At 42.3% G+C, this 17,444-nt stretch overlaps 1 protein-coding gene across 5 annotated transcripts in view; it reads left to right on the forward strand.

Annotated features, from left to right (window-relative positions):
• TANC1 (tetratricopeptide repeat, ankyrin repeat and coiled-coil containing 1) overlaps positions 1 to 17,444 on the forward strand; it is a 218,550-nt gene that overhangs the window by 119,911 nt on the left and 81,195 nt on the right. For all 5 annotated transcript variants that reach the window (XM_081052234.1, XM_081052237.1, XM_081052233.1 and 2 more), the window contains one exon: positions 11,174 to 11,278. In XM_081052234.1, the coding sequence (XP_080908360.1) occupies positions 11,174 to 11,278 (105 nt within the window). The remainder of the gene's footprint in view (positions 1 to 11,173; positions 11,279 to 17,444) is intronic.

The raw sequence follows: 17,444 nt of genomic DNA on the forward strand, positions 1-17,444 counted from the left end.
AAATAGCCCAGTTGATAGAAAGTCAATCAAGAGTACAAACCTATAGAATGAGATTGCCCTGGAGAGTCAGCTTTACATAAACAACTTTCAGCCCCCCACTGAAGGAACTTGCTATAATTTCTCTTGTCTCCTGCCAAGTATTGGGTACTTTCAAAAACAGTGAACAGTTAAAAAGAAGGGCTGTCTTACCAAGATGAAAGGGAAGATACATGCTGGAGCTTGGCCTCTCAGTCGGTCAGAGATATTTGCCCAGGATAGAGGCTTCAGCCAGCTAGAGTGATACTCCACTGTACAAATGTATACCCTTAAGTCAAGCCCCCCCTTTTTTAATGCAAATTTTTTATTTACATACACCAATAAATTCCTTTTTGTTGTGGAGATCTGTGAGCTTTGACAAATGCATAGAGTTCTGTAACCACCACAATCAAGTACAGGACAGTTCCCTCACCCTAAAATATTCCCTCAGCCTTTTGAGGCTGACTTCTTTCATTAGGAATAGTACATTTGAATTTCATCCATGTTGTAATGGGTATCAGTACCACTTGACTGCATGAATATACCATAGTTTATTTGTTCACCAGTTGAAAGACATTTGGGTAGTGTCCAGTTTTGGATGATTATGAATAAAATGGCTATAAATATGTGCATACAGGTTTTGGGGTAAATACACATTTTCATTTTTCTCAGGTCAATTTCTAGTTGTAGAATTGCTGGGTCATATGGTAAGTGTGTTTAATTTTATGTGAAAATGCCTCTGTTTTCCAAAATGGCTGTACCATTTTGCGTTCCCGCGAGCAATGTAGGAGAGTTCCCACTGATCTGCGTCCTCACCAGCAGTTTTTAATCATCAGGATTTTTTTTTCTGTTGCTGTTTGTTTCTTTTTTAAATTTTAGCCATTCTAGTAGGTGGGTAGGTAGTTCATTGTCCAACCTGGACCCCTTAATTGATGGTCTCAGTGCACCTTAGTCAGATTGTAACCAACATCCATGGCTAATCTTTTGACTTAATCGGATTAAATGGATAAATCCTATCCAGAGCAACAATTCTTATAGATATTTCCCTATAGAAACTGTTGGGTTCTGCATCTCTCTCCCTTTTCTTTCCCTGGATCTTGGCACCCTGAGCACAGATGGAAGTAGTAGCTTTCATGGATGTGACAGGATGAGGACCATTGCAAGTGAGGGTGGAGCTCAGGAATGTGCCAAGTGTTTCCTTCTGATGGCCAGTTCCTCTGTGATATAGGACGTGAGGGTACCTGTATAGGGTGAGGTGTGCATGTGTATGCAGCAGAGGTTTGTTTGAGGAGGATGGAGATGACCTGGCCACTGTGGAGAACGGGGAGAGAGCTGATGGGTGAGAACAGGAATGCCCTCTGCACAGCGCTGCCCTTCTGCCCTCTCCAGGATGGTTAATGAGGGGTCATGAAACACCTCCCAACAGATGGGAATCTCTGGATGAACTGGAACCCATGCTTTTCCCTGCCACCCCTTCCCCCGACATGCCCTGCCCTCAACGGAAAGTGAATGCAGTTAGAACAGGATTCCATAGTAGCCACTGTACTGCGTGAATATTTCGAAGCTATTCCCAAGTCAGGAAATCCCTTAGAAGTTACTAGTTTATAGCAAACAAGTGTAATTCCTTTGAAAAGCAGAAGGAAGCCTTTTCTTGTCAAAATTAATCAATATTTGTGTACCTACTGAGTACACAGCACTGTGGTAAGCACTGTAAGGAAGCCAAAAAGTAGCAAGGTTCTCTTCCTCAAGTTGCTTTCCTTCTGTGTAGAAATGGAAAAAGTAAAACCCTCTCTCCCCACCTCCCTACACTCTCTCTGGCAGTGATGTCACCCCCACCTCATCCTCAGGCCCCGCTTAAGTCCTTCCTCCCTTCCCCTCTGCTGTCCTTCCCAAGTCACTTAACACTGGGCTGTGACAGTTTCTGTCTGATCTTCATACTTGACTGTGAAGCTGCTGCAGAGAAGGGGCCAGGTCTTGTATAGCTACATCAGACCAGCTAAGCCAGTTTTCAGGCCTGAGTGTGTACCAGAGTCACTCAGTGGTCTGGACTCAGGCTGAGAATTTGCATTTCTAATAAGATCGCAGGAAATGCAGTTGCTCAGGTCTAGAGCACAGCTGGCCTGAACCCACGGGGAAAGTTCTCAAGGACCCCGCTTCCTTCTTTTTGGGAGTCAGTTAACTATCATGCAGCCGAGGGCTCATTTCCTCCTAGTGTGAATAACTAGAGAACTCCTTCCCTAGTTCCTTATAGAAACTCTGAAATTTCCATTCCAGGAAGGACTCAGCTCTTTCTTCCAAGGACATGTTAAAACCAAGGTGTGTGGTTATTCATTTGTGACATTTTAGTTAATGGTTCTTATCATAATGAAATCAACTTCAGGTATTAGATTCTTTATGGTAAATTATAATAACTACCAGAGTTAGAGGAGGCGAGGGCTAGAGATTTCATCCCTATAAATTCACTCAGGTAAGAATGAAAACAAAGCTCAGACTGAGTTCTGCCCATACGTAGATTAATTACCAGGTTGGCATGAGGCAGCCATGTAACTAGTTTCATTTATCTAGTGAAGGTCTAGCTCTATCCTCTGAGGGGGTCGGTGTCCTGACAGCACCTGTATTCAGTGTTTATCTATAGCAAGTCTCTCTATTTCATAGACAATGTATTTGTTTTCTATTGCTGCCCTAAAAAATTACTACAAACGTATCAGCTGAAGAAAATGTCTTACCTCACAGTTCTGAGGTTAGCAGCCCGGACAGTGTGATGCAGCTGGGTCTTGGCTCTGGGTCTTCAGCAAGGCTGAGCTGAAGATGTTAGCAGAGCTGCTTTGCTTTATGGAGTCTCAGGGGATGGAACATTCCCAGGTTCGTTCAGGTTGGCAGAATTCAGTGCCACGTGGCTATTGGATTGAAGTCCCCACTTCCTTGCTGGCTCTCGCCTAGGGATTGTTCTCAACTTCTAGAGGCTGGCTACATTCCTTTTCTGGTGGCCTCCTTCCTCCGTCTTCAAAGGTAGCAACTGTCAAGTCCAGAAGGGTGGAATCCTTCTCTTGCTTTGAGTCTCTCTGACCGCGTGCCCCTCTTCTGCCTCTTTTTACCTCATACTCTGGGTATGGAGGAGGTCACATTAGTAGTAATAACTCAGATTGCATGGACTCGCTACCTTCCTCTCCTCACACAACGTCCCAGGCCCTTACAAACATGTTTCTGGCAGTCCCCCAAGGGGCATGTCACATCTGTGCATGAGCTGAAGACTGAGTCTTCGGTCTTCCTCTTCTGCTTTTCAGGGTTTGTGTGATGACATTGGGCCCACCCAATAATCCGGGGTACTCTCTCTAGTTTAAGGTCAGCTAATTAGTAACCTTACTTCTTAATTCCATCTGCAGAGTCCCTTCATAGCCGTGCCCAGATTGTGTTTGACTCAATACCCAGGAGTCGGGAATCTGGGAGTGACATTTTAGGAAGCCACCTACCACAGACAGCATTCCGGGCCTCCTCCTGTTTTGCTCAGGGGCCTAATAATTCCCTGGAATCAGGAGCTGGACCTGGGGACATTTATTTATCCAGTCCAGGGTGCCTTTCTCAGGGCATGCTAGATGTTTATACGTGACTCATACAAGCGCCAGAGGGCTCCTGTGATATTTCTAGTCAGTCTCTCACCACAAATACCATGAATTTCACCACTGAAAATAAATATCCAACAACCATTACTCTAATTAACAAAGTCAGTAATTTAGCCAGTGTGAGTGTCCACTTCTAACCGCAAGAGTGCCGGTCAGCATAACCTTGGCGCTGGTTGGCGATGAGGATGGCTAGTGACTGACTTGCGGCAGCCTCTCTTGAGTGTGGCTTCTTGATTAAAAGCTAGTTAAGTACTCCTTGAGCCTGTATTCCAGATGAAGGCAGCACATTGCCTTTAGGTGACAGATTAGAGCCAGCTGACGCGTTTGTAGCACACTCTTTATGAAGAAGTGTTTTGAAGCAAAATTCAGACGAGGTAATAAAGACGCTTGTGCCCTCAACTGAGAACCTCAGGAGAGCACGGTCCCCACCTGGTTCTCACCCTGTGCTGGGCGTGCAGGGGACTTTTGTAGATACCTATCTAGTAAAGTGAATTAATGCATTTCTACACTTTATACAGGAATTACATACAGTATAGGAACAGAATGACAGCTCAACCTACATTGGCAGAAAATGGAAACATGACCCAGGTTATTTTGTTGAATTAGTTTATTGTACTCATAGTACTGTAAACATGCGCACTACAAACAGACTTGGAAATCTTTGTCAACAATTACTGTAATGATGCCTTATTGAAAGGAGCATGGCTCCATTTTGATGTACTGTCTTTCTACTAGATTTAAGCACCTCGTGGTAATGGAAGTTTACATTCACACAATGCCTTGGGTATTGTGTGAATGAATAAAGGCTGTCTACCCTTCTCAAAAAAATAAGGTATTTGAAATAAGAAAAAGGAGGCTTATCCAGAGTAGTGTCAGGTAACTTTTCTATATTTCGTTCAAGATCAGCGGGTGACCTATTTTTTCCCTTCTTGTGGACCTTTTTTCCCTTCCCTAGAATTACCATCTGAATTTCCCCAGACCTCACTTGCCTTTGGGTATGGAGGAGGTCACGTTAGTAGTAATAACTCAGATTGCACTGACGTGCTGCCCTCCTCTCCTTTCACAAAGCCCCAGGCCCTCGTTAAGTGTTTCTGGAAATTTCTAGAAGTCCCTGAGGGGTATGTTACATGTGCTTAATACCTGGGAAGCCCTTGCTGCTGATGCACTTCTCCCGTGGATCCTTGCCCCTATCAGCTCCCAGGACCCAGGCACGTGGGTCAGGGGAGCCTAGTGCTGCCTTTTGTCCTTCCCTTGGGTACAACCATCTCAAGCAGCCTTTGAAGGGTTTATTTACAGTCTGTCTCCTGCACCTCCTAGGAGAAATCCAAGTGACGGACAACGTCTGATGCTTGCAGTTAGTTGCCCTTCCCTTGAGGTGAGGCATTCTGGTTGTGTCCATGCGTCATCTGGTTCCATCTTCCCTCTCAGACAGGGCCTCTCACCCCTCACAGACAGGGTCGTGGGTGGTCCCACCCATTCATTCACCTGCCTCATCTCAGCAAGGGACAGAGCAGCAAGGTGTCAGCCCAGGTCTCCATGACAGAGTGCTGCTGTTAGGCGACATCCTCTCCTTTCTCAGTCCCAAATTGTATATCTCTTCCTTTCTCCCTCAATACTTTATTTTTGGGGTTCAGGAGAGGGGTCCAACTTTGGAATCCTAGGTATCATGCTTTCTAAAAATCCAAGACTGTGATCTGATAGTTAACCACAGTTTACCTTTTGGAAATGACTAATGATATTCTCTTTAGTAATAACCCCCGTCCCCCCAAATCCTCTTCCTCATCTCCTTTTCATTTTTTTCTTATCTTGTGAACATTTCCCAATGTGAAATGAAAACCTAGACCAGATAAAATTGACAGGAACCTTTACTATGAAAGTTCAAGATGCTAAAAAATTTTCTAAAATGATTGATGACACAAAATGTTACTTTTCGTGGTCTCCAGATGTTGTGAAGAGATCTGCTTTAAATGCAATAAGTAGCCTCAGGTGTTCTGAGTTCCAGTTATTGCCTGTGTGTGTGTTTGTGTGTGTGTGTGTGTGTGTGTGTGTGTGAGTGAGTGTGTATAACAAACTTTTCAGAAATGAAAAATAACCCCTGCCCTTCTCTCTTTCACTGCCTGGAGATAAAGCCCAGTTTGGTTTATTTCTGCCATCCCTTTTTACAAAATATTCCTTATATGGCAGTTTCTAAGTAGCAAAATAGTCAGCTGTGTGATTAAAATGTCAAAAAGAGTAGGAAAACTGGCCGCTGGGAAAAGTGTGTTTGGGGGTTTACATGCAGGCACCAGCCTGGATGGGGAGAAGGCTGTGCCTCTGAGGCTGTGGAATGAAGTGATTAAGGGCCGATTGCTGCTCACTCCTCGACTGACCCGAGGCCCTCTGTGCAGTGAAAGGAGCTGGCAGGAGCACTCTTCCTGCAAGCTGTGTAAATGGGTACCTCAATAAAACCTCTTTGGGGCACATTTTGTGTTTCTCTTGATCTTATGAGCTCCTTAACTTGGAAAGCCCCCTCCCACAGTATCCTGTGACAGAGAATGGGGAGGAGGGATGCGGGGAGAGGGAAGAATGAGGGGATGGGGATGAGGAAGAATGAGGGGATGGGAATACAGAAGTGCAATGAAGTGGATTTAACTTATGATTAAGAGCAATCCCCATTTCCCTTACACCCTGTAAACTGGGAGCACTGGCACTCCAACCACAGCCCTGACCCTGCTGAGACCCTGAGAGGAAAAGGGTGGTCTTCCTTACAGGCCCCACCCTCTGTTGGTTGCCCAGGAGTGAGGGAGGCGAGGTCGGGGTGACAGGGAACGCTGGCTTCTAGATGAGCAGATTTTCCTGCTAATACCTGACAGTCTTGTCTTGCTTTTAAGAGCATCTTGCCTTACAACATAACTAATATCTGGAATACCATGCTTACTGGATAACTATATAGTATTACATGCTGGTTAATTTGGGGAGATTAACCTGATAACACTTGGTTTATGTAAAAGGGGGGAATTATTTCACTTTAAGGTAGCTTGTGCTTGGGAATTTTGAGTATTACATTTTAAACAAAAAGATGGGTGGAAAAGTGCTGGTCAGGAGTTTCCCCTGAGTGAGAGGGTGTTGGGGAGATGGATGATGTAGTTTTGATCTACGTTGATCACTTAAGAAGGAATGTGGCCACTTCATTTAGGCAGAGTTTTTCCTTTCAGTGGCGTAGAAATCATTGTCCTTATGGTTTAATTGGGTGACAGTTTAAGTGTAAGATCAGGGCCTCATGATTTCATAACTAGTGTGGCCTCCAGCTGTCCTCAGCCTACTCAGCTGACTACCTCACAGACCCTGAATGTCCCTTGTCATGGTAGCCCCTTATGTAGTGGATGCCATAGCTCTTCTCATTCTGGAGAGCATTCCTCCCCTTTTCTCTGTGTCCTCAGAGTTCCTTTTATAACCTGTTGTGGGGTCTGTCTTTCAAGGTAGGGTCTTTCCTAAACTGTCTGATGATCCTAATTTGTATGTAAGTATGAGGTGCTAAAACGCTGATGGAAACAGGTGAATGTCTTGACCACTAAAATTGTGGTAACGTGATTGGTCAGGGATCCGCCATTTCTTTGGAGGCACGTCCCCAACCGTGATTATTTATAGGTCTTTCCTCTTGTTCAGTGTCCCCAGAGAAGAATCTTCTAGTCTCTCCCTGCCATGGCATTTCTCCTCCCATGGTGGGTAAGCTTTCTGTCAGTGTTCTTACAGCCGAGTGGGAGGAGGCATCCATCGGCGACCCACCATTCTTCATGTAGAATTTCTCTCAACCCCAGTGTTTTAGTGTAACACTCAGGAGTTCAGTTCTTGAGTGTCCATGGTCTTGGCAGTAAACCTTTCCAGAGAAAAACTCAGCCTCCAGGACACGGGAGGTTCTGGGAGAGGGGGGCCTTACTCTCCCTTAAATGGATTTTCAACCCATGATCCTGTATTTGGCCCTGCACGTGCCCCTGCATTCAGAGGGATCTCCTGTCTCTGAGACTGAGCCCTCCCCAGTGCTCACCTTTTCTCGTTGGCTCCATCCACTGCTCCTCAGCAATCTGTTTCCCACTTTCAGAAGTTTGGTTTCTTGCCTCTGGTTGTCTCCTTCCCCATTGGTCTCTCTCAAATCTCTTTACTGCAACTTTAATGGTGTTTGGAAAGGGAGTGAAGGCAAATGAGTGTTCATCTGCTCATGTTTAATGGAAAGTACACACAAATTCTCTGAAGAGCAATTGAGAGGGGAAAGAGTAAAACCTCTATGGTTATAAATTCATCTTGTTTTATAGCATTTAAGGTTCAGCTCTTTGTGAAAAGCAATTTAAATAAAAGGATCATGTTGGAGAGCAGTTGTTTATATTCACCTCATAATATTTTAACTCCTAGTAAAAGTTAGGGGAGATCAGAGACAAGTAAGTATGAATAAAAGATTTGCTGACTATACAGCTGAGGTCCATAGATGATTGGGTGGTGGAAGGTTCCACTGCCCTGGACTTTTCTATAAAAGCATGTTTAATCTGGATTTCCTAGTTTTATAAGTGCTGAGTGGTGGTTTAGTGTAGGTTCAGTTCAAATCTGCACAGACCGCAAAACTACTTGAATTCCTGCTTTGCTCTCTGTGGGCCATGATCAAATAGTTTAGCTGATGGGAGCCTCAGTTTCCTGACTTAAAAATGGGGGTAAATAGTGCTTTTCTCCCAAAGTTATTAGGATTGAATGAGTCAAAGTTTTTAAGTGCTTAGCCTTGTGTGACCACTGAATACACGTTTTATTTACTTTGGTATATTCTAGGTCTCCTTTCGTATCTAGCCTCACTGTTCATTGTGGTAAGCCTACGTCTGCCCACCTCCAGGGGCTCTGCTCTTAACACCCTCAGTGTTGAGTATGTCTTATAGCTAGTGGTCAGCCTCTGAACAGAACACAGTTCAGACAATTAAATGAGTGGGCATGGATGGTTTCTGAAGGCACTGTGTGACATTGGGGTTCGACGTTCTAACCATTCATAATAACCGTTGTCCATCCATGTGAAAGAATCCACATTTTAAGAGAGTACTTACTATTAGAGAATATTTTTGAAGGATGTGTGGGGTAGGTAGATTGGGAGCCTGGAAGCAGATCTCTTTAGACCTGCTGTTACTATACCCTGAAGAGAAGGTCAGCAGAAACTCATAGGTATCTCTTGAGCAGTGGCATGGTTGCTGGTTAGGGCAATTGGAATCATGGAACAATAATAATAAAAGGCAGCATCTCCCTCAATTCCTTTAAATGGGAGAGAGAAGATGACGAGAGAGAAATATGCCCGTGATCTCTTTTACCATGAGGAATAGATCCCAAACAAAATGTGTATGTAGAAAGGCTCTTGTATTTGTCCTTGTTCCATGTCTGCCTACCCTGTTTGGGCCCTTCCTCCTAGTTTCTGGCTTCTCCACAACAGATATCTTAGTTTCCCCTCTACCCCCCATACATATTCCTTCCATGCATATTTCTATGTTTTAGATAAAATCTGAATTGCACTTTGTATTCTGGTGTAGGGCCTACATCTTCCACTTATATTGTGACCATATTCTTCCTGTTCCCTCATTACCAGTTCGTTTTAACCTTTAAAAAACTCCCTTTCTGACAAGATTACATAAATAATGAAGACAGCCATATGATTAAATAATACATTAGCCATTTAAAAACCCTGGTTTCTAAAGTGTGAAATAATATTCCTTGTTGTTAAGTACTGTAAGCTTCTTTGCTAATGTAGTTTAGTTTAAGCTGTAGCACCTTATAGCTGACTGGAAATTGGATTATTTTATGATAATATAGGTGCTTTTGCAGGAAACCTTTAGATGGCAGCATCTCTCACGATAAGCCACATTCTGAACAGAATCTCTCAGATGTGTATGATGTTTGACACAGAAGGGTGCTCAGAATGCACCTGACTCATCCCTTCAGTGTATGGGAAGGAGCTGAGGCCCCAAGAGGGTCATGGCTGAGGCTCGGGGCTGAGCCAGTGGGCAAGCTCCGGACGCCTGTCTGGCCCTCTGCCCACCACCCTTTCTCTTGCTGATGTGAAATGTTCCCTAATTCTGTGTCCTTGTTAAAAGCACACTTTCAGTATGAGGCAACAAAGGAAAATGAGAGTCCAGTGGGTGATTTTGGACCAAAATGTAATGTGATGTTTGAAAGGAACAGACAGAATAGGCAGTCTTTTTTATTATTTTTTTGTAAGCAGTTTTGTTTAGATATAATTCTCATAGCATACAGTTCATTCATTTGAAGTGTACACTACAGCAGTTTTTAGCATATTCACAAGGTTATGCAACCATCACCACAGCCTAATTTTAGAACATTTTTATCACCCCCAAAAGAAGTCTCATACCACCCCTTAGCCCTCACCCCACAAGCCCACATATCTCCTAGCCCCTGACAACCATTCATACTTTGTTTCTATAAATTCTCCTATTCTGGATATTCCATATGAATATGATCATATAATATGTGGTCTTTGGGAACAGGCTTCTTTCACTTAGCATAATGCTTTCAGGTTTCACTCATGATGCAGCATGAATCCTTACTTCAGTCCCTTTTATTGCCCAATAATATTCCATGGTATGGATACATCACATTTTGTTGTCATCAGTTGATGGACATTTGGCTGCAATGAATAATGCCACACTGTGAGCATTTGTGTGCAAATTTTTGTGTGAACATATACTCACATAGAAGTGGAATTGCTGAGCTATATGATAGGTATGTTGACCTTTTGAGGAACTGTCAACATGTTTTCCAGAGTGGCTGCCCCTGTACATGGCACTAGCAACGTGTGAGGGTTCCCTTCAGTCTTACTAAGAATTCCAAAGTTTCTGATAAGTTGGGGTTGAGGGAGAGGTGAGGGATAGGACTCTGTGGCTCTCTTGTGTCCCTGAATCACATGCCGGATTGGCTGCTGTGCCTTTTTGAAGGCAGCTGTGTCAGCTGCCAAGAAAGCAATCATCTTCTCTGCCCCACACAATTGCCATGCGTCACCAGTCTGATAAAATGCCTGTGTTCTACGGCTGCTCAGAGTGTGCTGATAGCACAGACTGGCTGTTTGTAATCCTCGCTTTCTGACTTTGGAGATACCAAGCAACCCAATCGTCTTTGCCCCAGTTAGAGAAAAATTCCAAATAACAACCCCTTCGCCATAAGCCATCCAGGTTTGAACATGTCAAAATCACTTACTTGACATACACCAACGACAGCTGTGGAGACTTCACAGCAAAAGAGCAGCTTTTGTTTTTGTTACGAGTTTACATTCTCGAAACTGAGCTTACCCGTTTCTTCCTTGGCAGCTCAGACTGGACATTCCCATGTCTGTACTGAAATGACTGAGCATGTGTACCAGAGTGTGTGTGTGTGTGTGTGTGTGTGTGTGTGTTTTGAAGAGAGGGAAAAAGGGCCGGCTTTCCCTTTAGGCATATTTGGGTCCTGGTAAGGACACACACTGTACATTCTGAAGCTTTGTTTGCATCTGGAAAAAATTAGCCACACTCAGATCTTTCCCACTGCAGGTCCCGTCAGGAAGCCCAAGTATGTGGAAAGCCCCAGAGTGCCTGGAGACGCAGTTATAATCCCTTTCAGAGAAGTGTCCAAGCCAACAGAGCCTAATGAGAATGGTAAGAATATGTTTTCAATGATTTTTTCCCCCCTAAAGATTTTAACTAATGACACTTCATTTCTGAGTGAAACTTGAGATGCCTCTTGCAGGAGTGCTTTGCAAAACTGAATGTGTTCAGGAAGTATTTTTCCTCGGGCAGTTAGAGAGCTGTTCAACTAACGTAAATTCTTGGAATTATATACACAATGTAGGAATAATTGAGTGGGTGCATATGCATTGTTTAAGAGTTGACTCTTATTTCCTCTCAATTTTGACCTCCCTGGGCTTGGGGGGATATGAAAAACCAACCAGTAGACTGCTTCCAAGACTTTGTTTTGTTGTTGTTGTTGTTGTTGTTTTATACTCCATCATTTTAGAACATTCAACAATGAGCTTTGGCTGAAAAGCTGAAACTTTAGCTGGATGAAGCTTATAATAACTAGCTTTTTAAAAAACAATTTGGGAGCCTTTGAAAGCTTCTTATTTAACATCTAAAGTTTTTCTTTAGGGAATATTGAAGTGGGGTAAAAAAAATCCAAATTGATTGAAACCTTTTCATGAAGACATTTGATATTTTGCTTTTTTCCCCCCTATATCTGAAAATACGTGTCACAGACATTAAAATGTATAGCATTTCATGGATGTATTAATAATTCTCTATTTTTAAAAAAGATCAATTTAAGAATTCACCTGCCCCTTTCTTGGGGTGAGGGGTCCCCCAACTCATAACTCTGTGATCCTTAATTCATGTTTTGAACTTACATCCTATTTTCCTAAAGAAACATGTGGTGAGGAACGCAGACCTAGGTAGGAAAGCCCAGTGTACCCTCAGCGTGGACACAAGCTTATGTAGGAATGCTGAAAGATGACTTAGGAAAACTCATCCATATTTGCATGTTGAAATACCTGGCACTCTCCTCTCCTGAATTGTGGGGTTGGGAGTATAGCTTCTTTATGTTCTAAGCACCAAGTGTGCACTGTGTTTCTGCTGATGTATGGTGGGGAGTGGGTATGAAATGGGACGTGGTAGGGCAATGGAGTGGAGTGGTGAGGGTGAAAATAAAGCTAAAAATGAGCTGAGAAAGGAGGGCTTGGCAGATGAAAGTCAGGAAGAAGGGTTTGGGATGGGTGGGGGATGAGATGAGGCCCGGAGCTGGGCATTTGGTACAGGGAAGAGGTGCTGTTGCTTACATCTTGGCATGAGAAATTCCACCCCTTTCCTCCTGTCCAGGCACCCAGTTGTTAGGTTTAGAGAAGAGGCTCACATAAGGAGTTGTGCTGAGGACGGGCAGGCTGCCGTGGGTGAAGAGGTGAGAGTCCACAGTGGTATTTGGTGAGGACGGCCATCCTGCAAAGGACCTTCTTGATTGTGACTTCCCATGTGCAGGGTGTTTGTATGTTGATCTGTTCTCTCATTTGTATTCTGGGTGTCGAAAGGAAAGTAAAAACCTGTTCCTCTGAAGTGAATATCAGTAATCAAATTTATGGGCTGTTTGCCCATTTCAGAATAAGTCTGCCACCCCTTACCCTTATCCACCCCACCCCAAAAGCTTTGTAGTCCTGTGGGGTTAATGTCCCTGGCATTTTGGCTGGCTTAGACCCCCCCTTATATAACCCCTTCCTCCCTGGAGGGGAGTATTTAGAGTCCTGTTTAGAGGTCCTGAGGTCCTGTTTAGAGTTTGTGACTCCCCCTAGAGTGAGAATGGGGAAGAAATTTAGAAATTTTATTGGGCAAAGTAAAGAGGTGATAAATAGTTCCCACTGTCAACTTTCCTCCCTTTACCCCAGGCAGAGTTGTCTGTCTTTCTTGGGGTGAGGACACATTCTTATACTTGGCTGCCAGCTGAGCTAAATTCAAATATAATGATTGATATTGCTGACGCAGCCTGCAATTCACATACACACTTGCTTCTGAGACCTGAGCTCTTTGATAGGGCATCATTGTCTCCATGAGGATTGAAATTGTGACATACCTGGGCTGCAAATACCCACGAGAAGTTTCTAGAAGTTTTGCCTAGATTTAAGAAGTAGAGTACATTTTCCCCTTTTTGTGTCTGGGAAAGGGGTGTAGTTCATGTTTGTGGGCACACAGTCACGTGTGAAGAGCCACGATGTTGGTGAAAGCCCCAGCAGAGTTATCTGATGAGGAGGAGATTGCCCAACAAAACTCAAAGTGGTAATTAGTAAAGGATGGTGTCTGTTGTAATTCCCATGAGCTCCTTTAAATTCCAATGGGGTTAATTAAGTTTGCCATATTAAAGTGGAAATTTTATGTCCAGGTCATTGAACCTAGAGGAAAGGCTGGGACGAACTAAAACTAATTGAGTTTTTAACCCCAGCATGTATAGATGCACGATGGACAAACCCTAGCTTCCGGGGTTTCATATCAGCATCATCACTTGAGATTTCATTTAAAATTTGGGCTTATGCTTTCTGTATTTCCTTTGAGCATTTTTTTAAATGTCTAAGATGCTTTTCTGGGTGCTATCAACAATAACATTTCAGTACTCACCAGATTAACAAGCTATTGAAAACAGCTCCTCATGAAGTGCTTTTGAATTTTCACATAGAGTCATGAAATATTAAGCTATTCCTAAATCTTTGTAATACCCTTCAAAGACTAAGCTGTTTTACTCTGTGGTCTTGTAGCTCCATAAATTCTTGATTCTTAGCTCACTGTTTAATTTTAAATCAAAACCAATGAGCACTTTGAATTTGTTCATTAATTTATAAGTAACTGTATTTATATGTAATTTGCATATTTTAACCATCTGGGAAGTGGGTTATATGGGCAGATGAATGTTTTTAATGTAAGCAAAGAACCTGTTAAAGTTTGCATTCACCTGGATTGCATTCACCTTTACCTTTAGGGAAAGACATTCAACTTTATTCAGTGTTTTAAAATATTTTTGAAAAACAGCATCTCCTACTCTGGAAATAAAGAGTGACTTAATGAGCTACTCGAATAAATTACAGTCCCCTCTTTCCTGTCAAATGGTCCTAAGAAGCTGTGTCACATAGAATAAGTTCTTCACAAATAAGCTTCCTATTGCTAAGCCATCATATTGTTTAGGGAGGGAAATGTCATTTACCCACAAAATAATACCTCTGCCTTACAGGAAAATACAAAAACAGATAAATTAGAGAAGAATACTAAATTATAATAGGATTCACAGCTGTGTTTCTTTGCATTAGGGGCAACCATAATCTATTTAGGTTTGCTTCAATCTATCATTAACTACTTGAGCAAGCTGTGATGGGGAGGGGTGAGAAAGTTTTAGTCTTATGAGTCATTGCTAAGTGAATATCAATCGTGGAATATGATGAAACATTTTTTTCTGGCAATCTGGCTAGCAAATAAAACTAACACATATGAAACAGCAGAATAATAAAATACAAAACTCTCTTATTGGGAGAAGGAGATATATGTTTAAGTATGCCTTATGTTTTTGGCTACTGTTTCAGACATTCAGAAAGATGTAGAGAATGAAAAAGGTATAAAGAATAATGGTACTTGTCTACCCCCTACTCAGTTTAGGCAATAAAACATACTATATTTTCCTGTGATTTATATTCCTCTTCCTTTCCTGATAGGTAACTTTGCTCCTGCTATTTAATTTTCAGCTTCTTAGAATGGTGATGCACTATTTGACCAATGGTTGAATAAGGTTTTAGTTAAATGAAAGTGCATACCTGGTATGTGTGTGGTGGAAAGACGAGAGATAGAGTATCCATTCATCCTGCATTTCCTTGAATAAGTATTCATTGCATTCCTGTGCTGTGAAAAGCCCTATGTTGGATGCTATTTGAGATGGGTTATGAAGCATAGGTCTTTTCTTCACAGAGGCTTAGAGTCTGGTTGGGGATTAAAAGCCTGTATACAGAGTGACTATAAAACGAGGGAGTTTTGTTGGCTAATCCAAGCTATGTCAGGAATCGGGTACAGATGGAGGTGCTGAGCCAGAAAAGACTTAATTGGACCAATGGCTTAAGATTTACCTGACAACAATGCACAGGATGGAGTGAGGCAGGAAGTAGAGTAGGATGAAGGAAAATGGCTAGAACGTGATTTCAGTAGTTAAGTGAGAGAAGAAATCTCAAATTAGAACAGGATTGGGAAAGAAGAGGTGATGAATGGGCAGATTCTTGAGGGATTGCAAGGATCTGGAGCTGTTAATGACAAAGATAATGACCTGAAGGCTTTGAGAATACATTAAGAGGTCACTGGAGAAGAGGGAACTGTCCATTTTTGTTTGAGTTCAGTTTCAGGCATGTTGAGTTTGAGATGCTGGTGGATCATGTAGGCAAAAGTGTCCAATAAACAGTTGGAAAATCACACTGGGACTCAAGAAAGAGCTCAGGATATTGACCAGGCAACCATTTGCTGAGAGGGAACATGATGAGACTCAGTCTCTTAGACTAGGGACAAGGTCACTGAGAGAAGAGAACTGCAAAGCTTTGGTATTTTATTTATGAGCTATGACTAAGGTCAAAGAAGCACCAGTGAAGCAGTAGGAAGAGAACCGTCAAGACCATACAGTATCCCAGAACCATGGATTTTTCCTGTGTGTCTTTTATGACAGTTGCCACTTTCCCCCTTTCAGGACGGAGTATTTGCAAGGTCAAAGTCCACAGGAATATCAGAAGAGGAAACAGACTGTTTTAAAAAAAATACGCCCAAATTCCTGTGCCTAACAAGGCAGTTTTCAGGAGAGTTCAGGGTGAATGAGTTTAAGTTGTAGGTAGGCGATAAGGAAATGGAATTGTTGAAGATGGATCCCTTTTTACCCCAAGTTGCTGAGAAGGGAAGGGAAGATAAGAGATCAGTCACTAGGGTGAGGAGTGTGTAAGACTGTGGCTTCTTCATTTATTTTGAAGACAAGATAATTTAATAGAAGTGGACACTTAAAGCAGAGGTTCTCAAAGTGTGGGCTGTGGACATCTAGACATCCTCAAGTCACTCTCGGGGGTCCATGAGATCAAAGCTCTGTTCGTAATAACACTAAGAAGGTATTTCTATTTCTCTTGCATTGACATTTGCACTGATGGTGTAAAAGCAGTCATTGGTAAAACTTCTGATGCTCCAGCACACACAAAGGTAGGGGTACCCGCTATTTTAGGGTCACACGTGGTATTTTTCACCACCACTGACTTACACCAAAAATAATAATTCACTGAAGTATGTCCTTGACAAAGCACTGAAAATAATGAATGCTTGAAAAATCTTTACCCTTGAGTACTCATCTTTTTAATATTCTGTGTTGAGGAAATGGGAAGTCCACAAAAGCACTTCTGCATCGTGCTGAAAAGATGATGGTTGTCTGCAGGAAAAACACTTGTGCGGTGGTTTACATGGCGTTCTGAGCTAGCCATTTTTTTAAATGTAATATCATTTTTACTTGTAAGAATGACTGACAAGCCATGGTTATTTTGGAATTGGGTATTTGACACAAATTTTCTTTTTTTTTCTTTTTTTTTTTTTAATTTTTATTTTTTTTATTTTTTTTTTTAATTTTTATTTATTAGTTTCAGGTGTACAAGACAAGGTAATACTTAGACGTTCATCATTTATATCCCTCACACTGTGAACCCCCCTCCCCCCATCCACTATCCCTCCGACCTCACACTGAACCATCACATTATATATATAAAATTATAGTTGGCATTCATTAATGTTTAGCTTCTGGTGTACAATGCCATGATCAGGTGTCCACAGTATCCCTGAGGTGGTCTCCCAAATAGGACGCATGTCCATCGGATACCCAACAAAATCTTTACAACATTATTGAATACCTTCCCCAAATTAATTTTCAAAAAAACCCTGAGGCCAGCTTGTGGTTACCAGCTCCTTCCAAATCCCTTCACCTTTCCCCTTATCCCCAACCTCCCCCCCCCCCACACCCATCTAACAACTCTCGGTTTTTTCTTTGTGACACAAATTTTCTCAAACAGGAACAAAAGGAACATTTCGCTTCAATTAAAAAAAAAACACCTGACAAGATTAGTTGCCAATGATGAAATTTGACCTTTCAAGTGAAAATTAGATTTTTGGGAATTTGCATCTGCCACATTGAGCTTGATGGCTTCCCAGGACTTTTTAATTGAGATCTGTGGTGATATTAATGAATGTGATATTTTGGTATTGTATAATAGAATGTGTCAACATTTGCAATATCTGCAAGACC

The sequence above is a fragment of the Rhinolophus hipposideros genome (assembly GCF_964194185.1).
Source record: "Rhinolophus hipposideros genome assembly, chromosome: 6".
Taxonomy (NCBI): Eukaryota; Metazoa; Chordata; class Mammalia; order Chiroptera; family Rhinolophidae; genus Rhinolophus; species Rhinolophus hipposideros.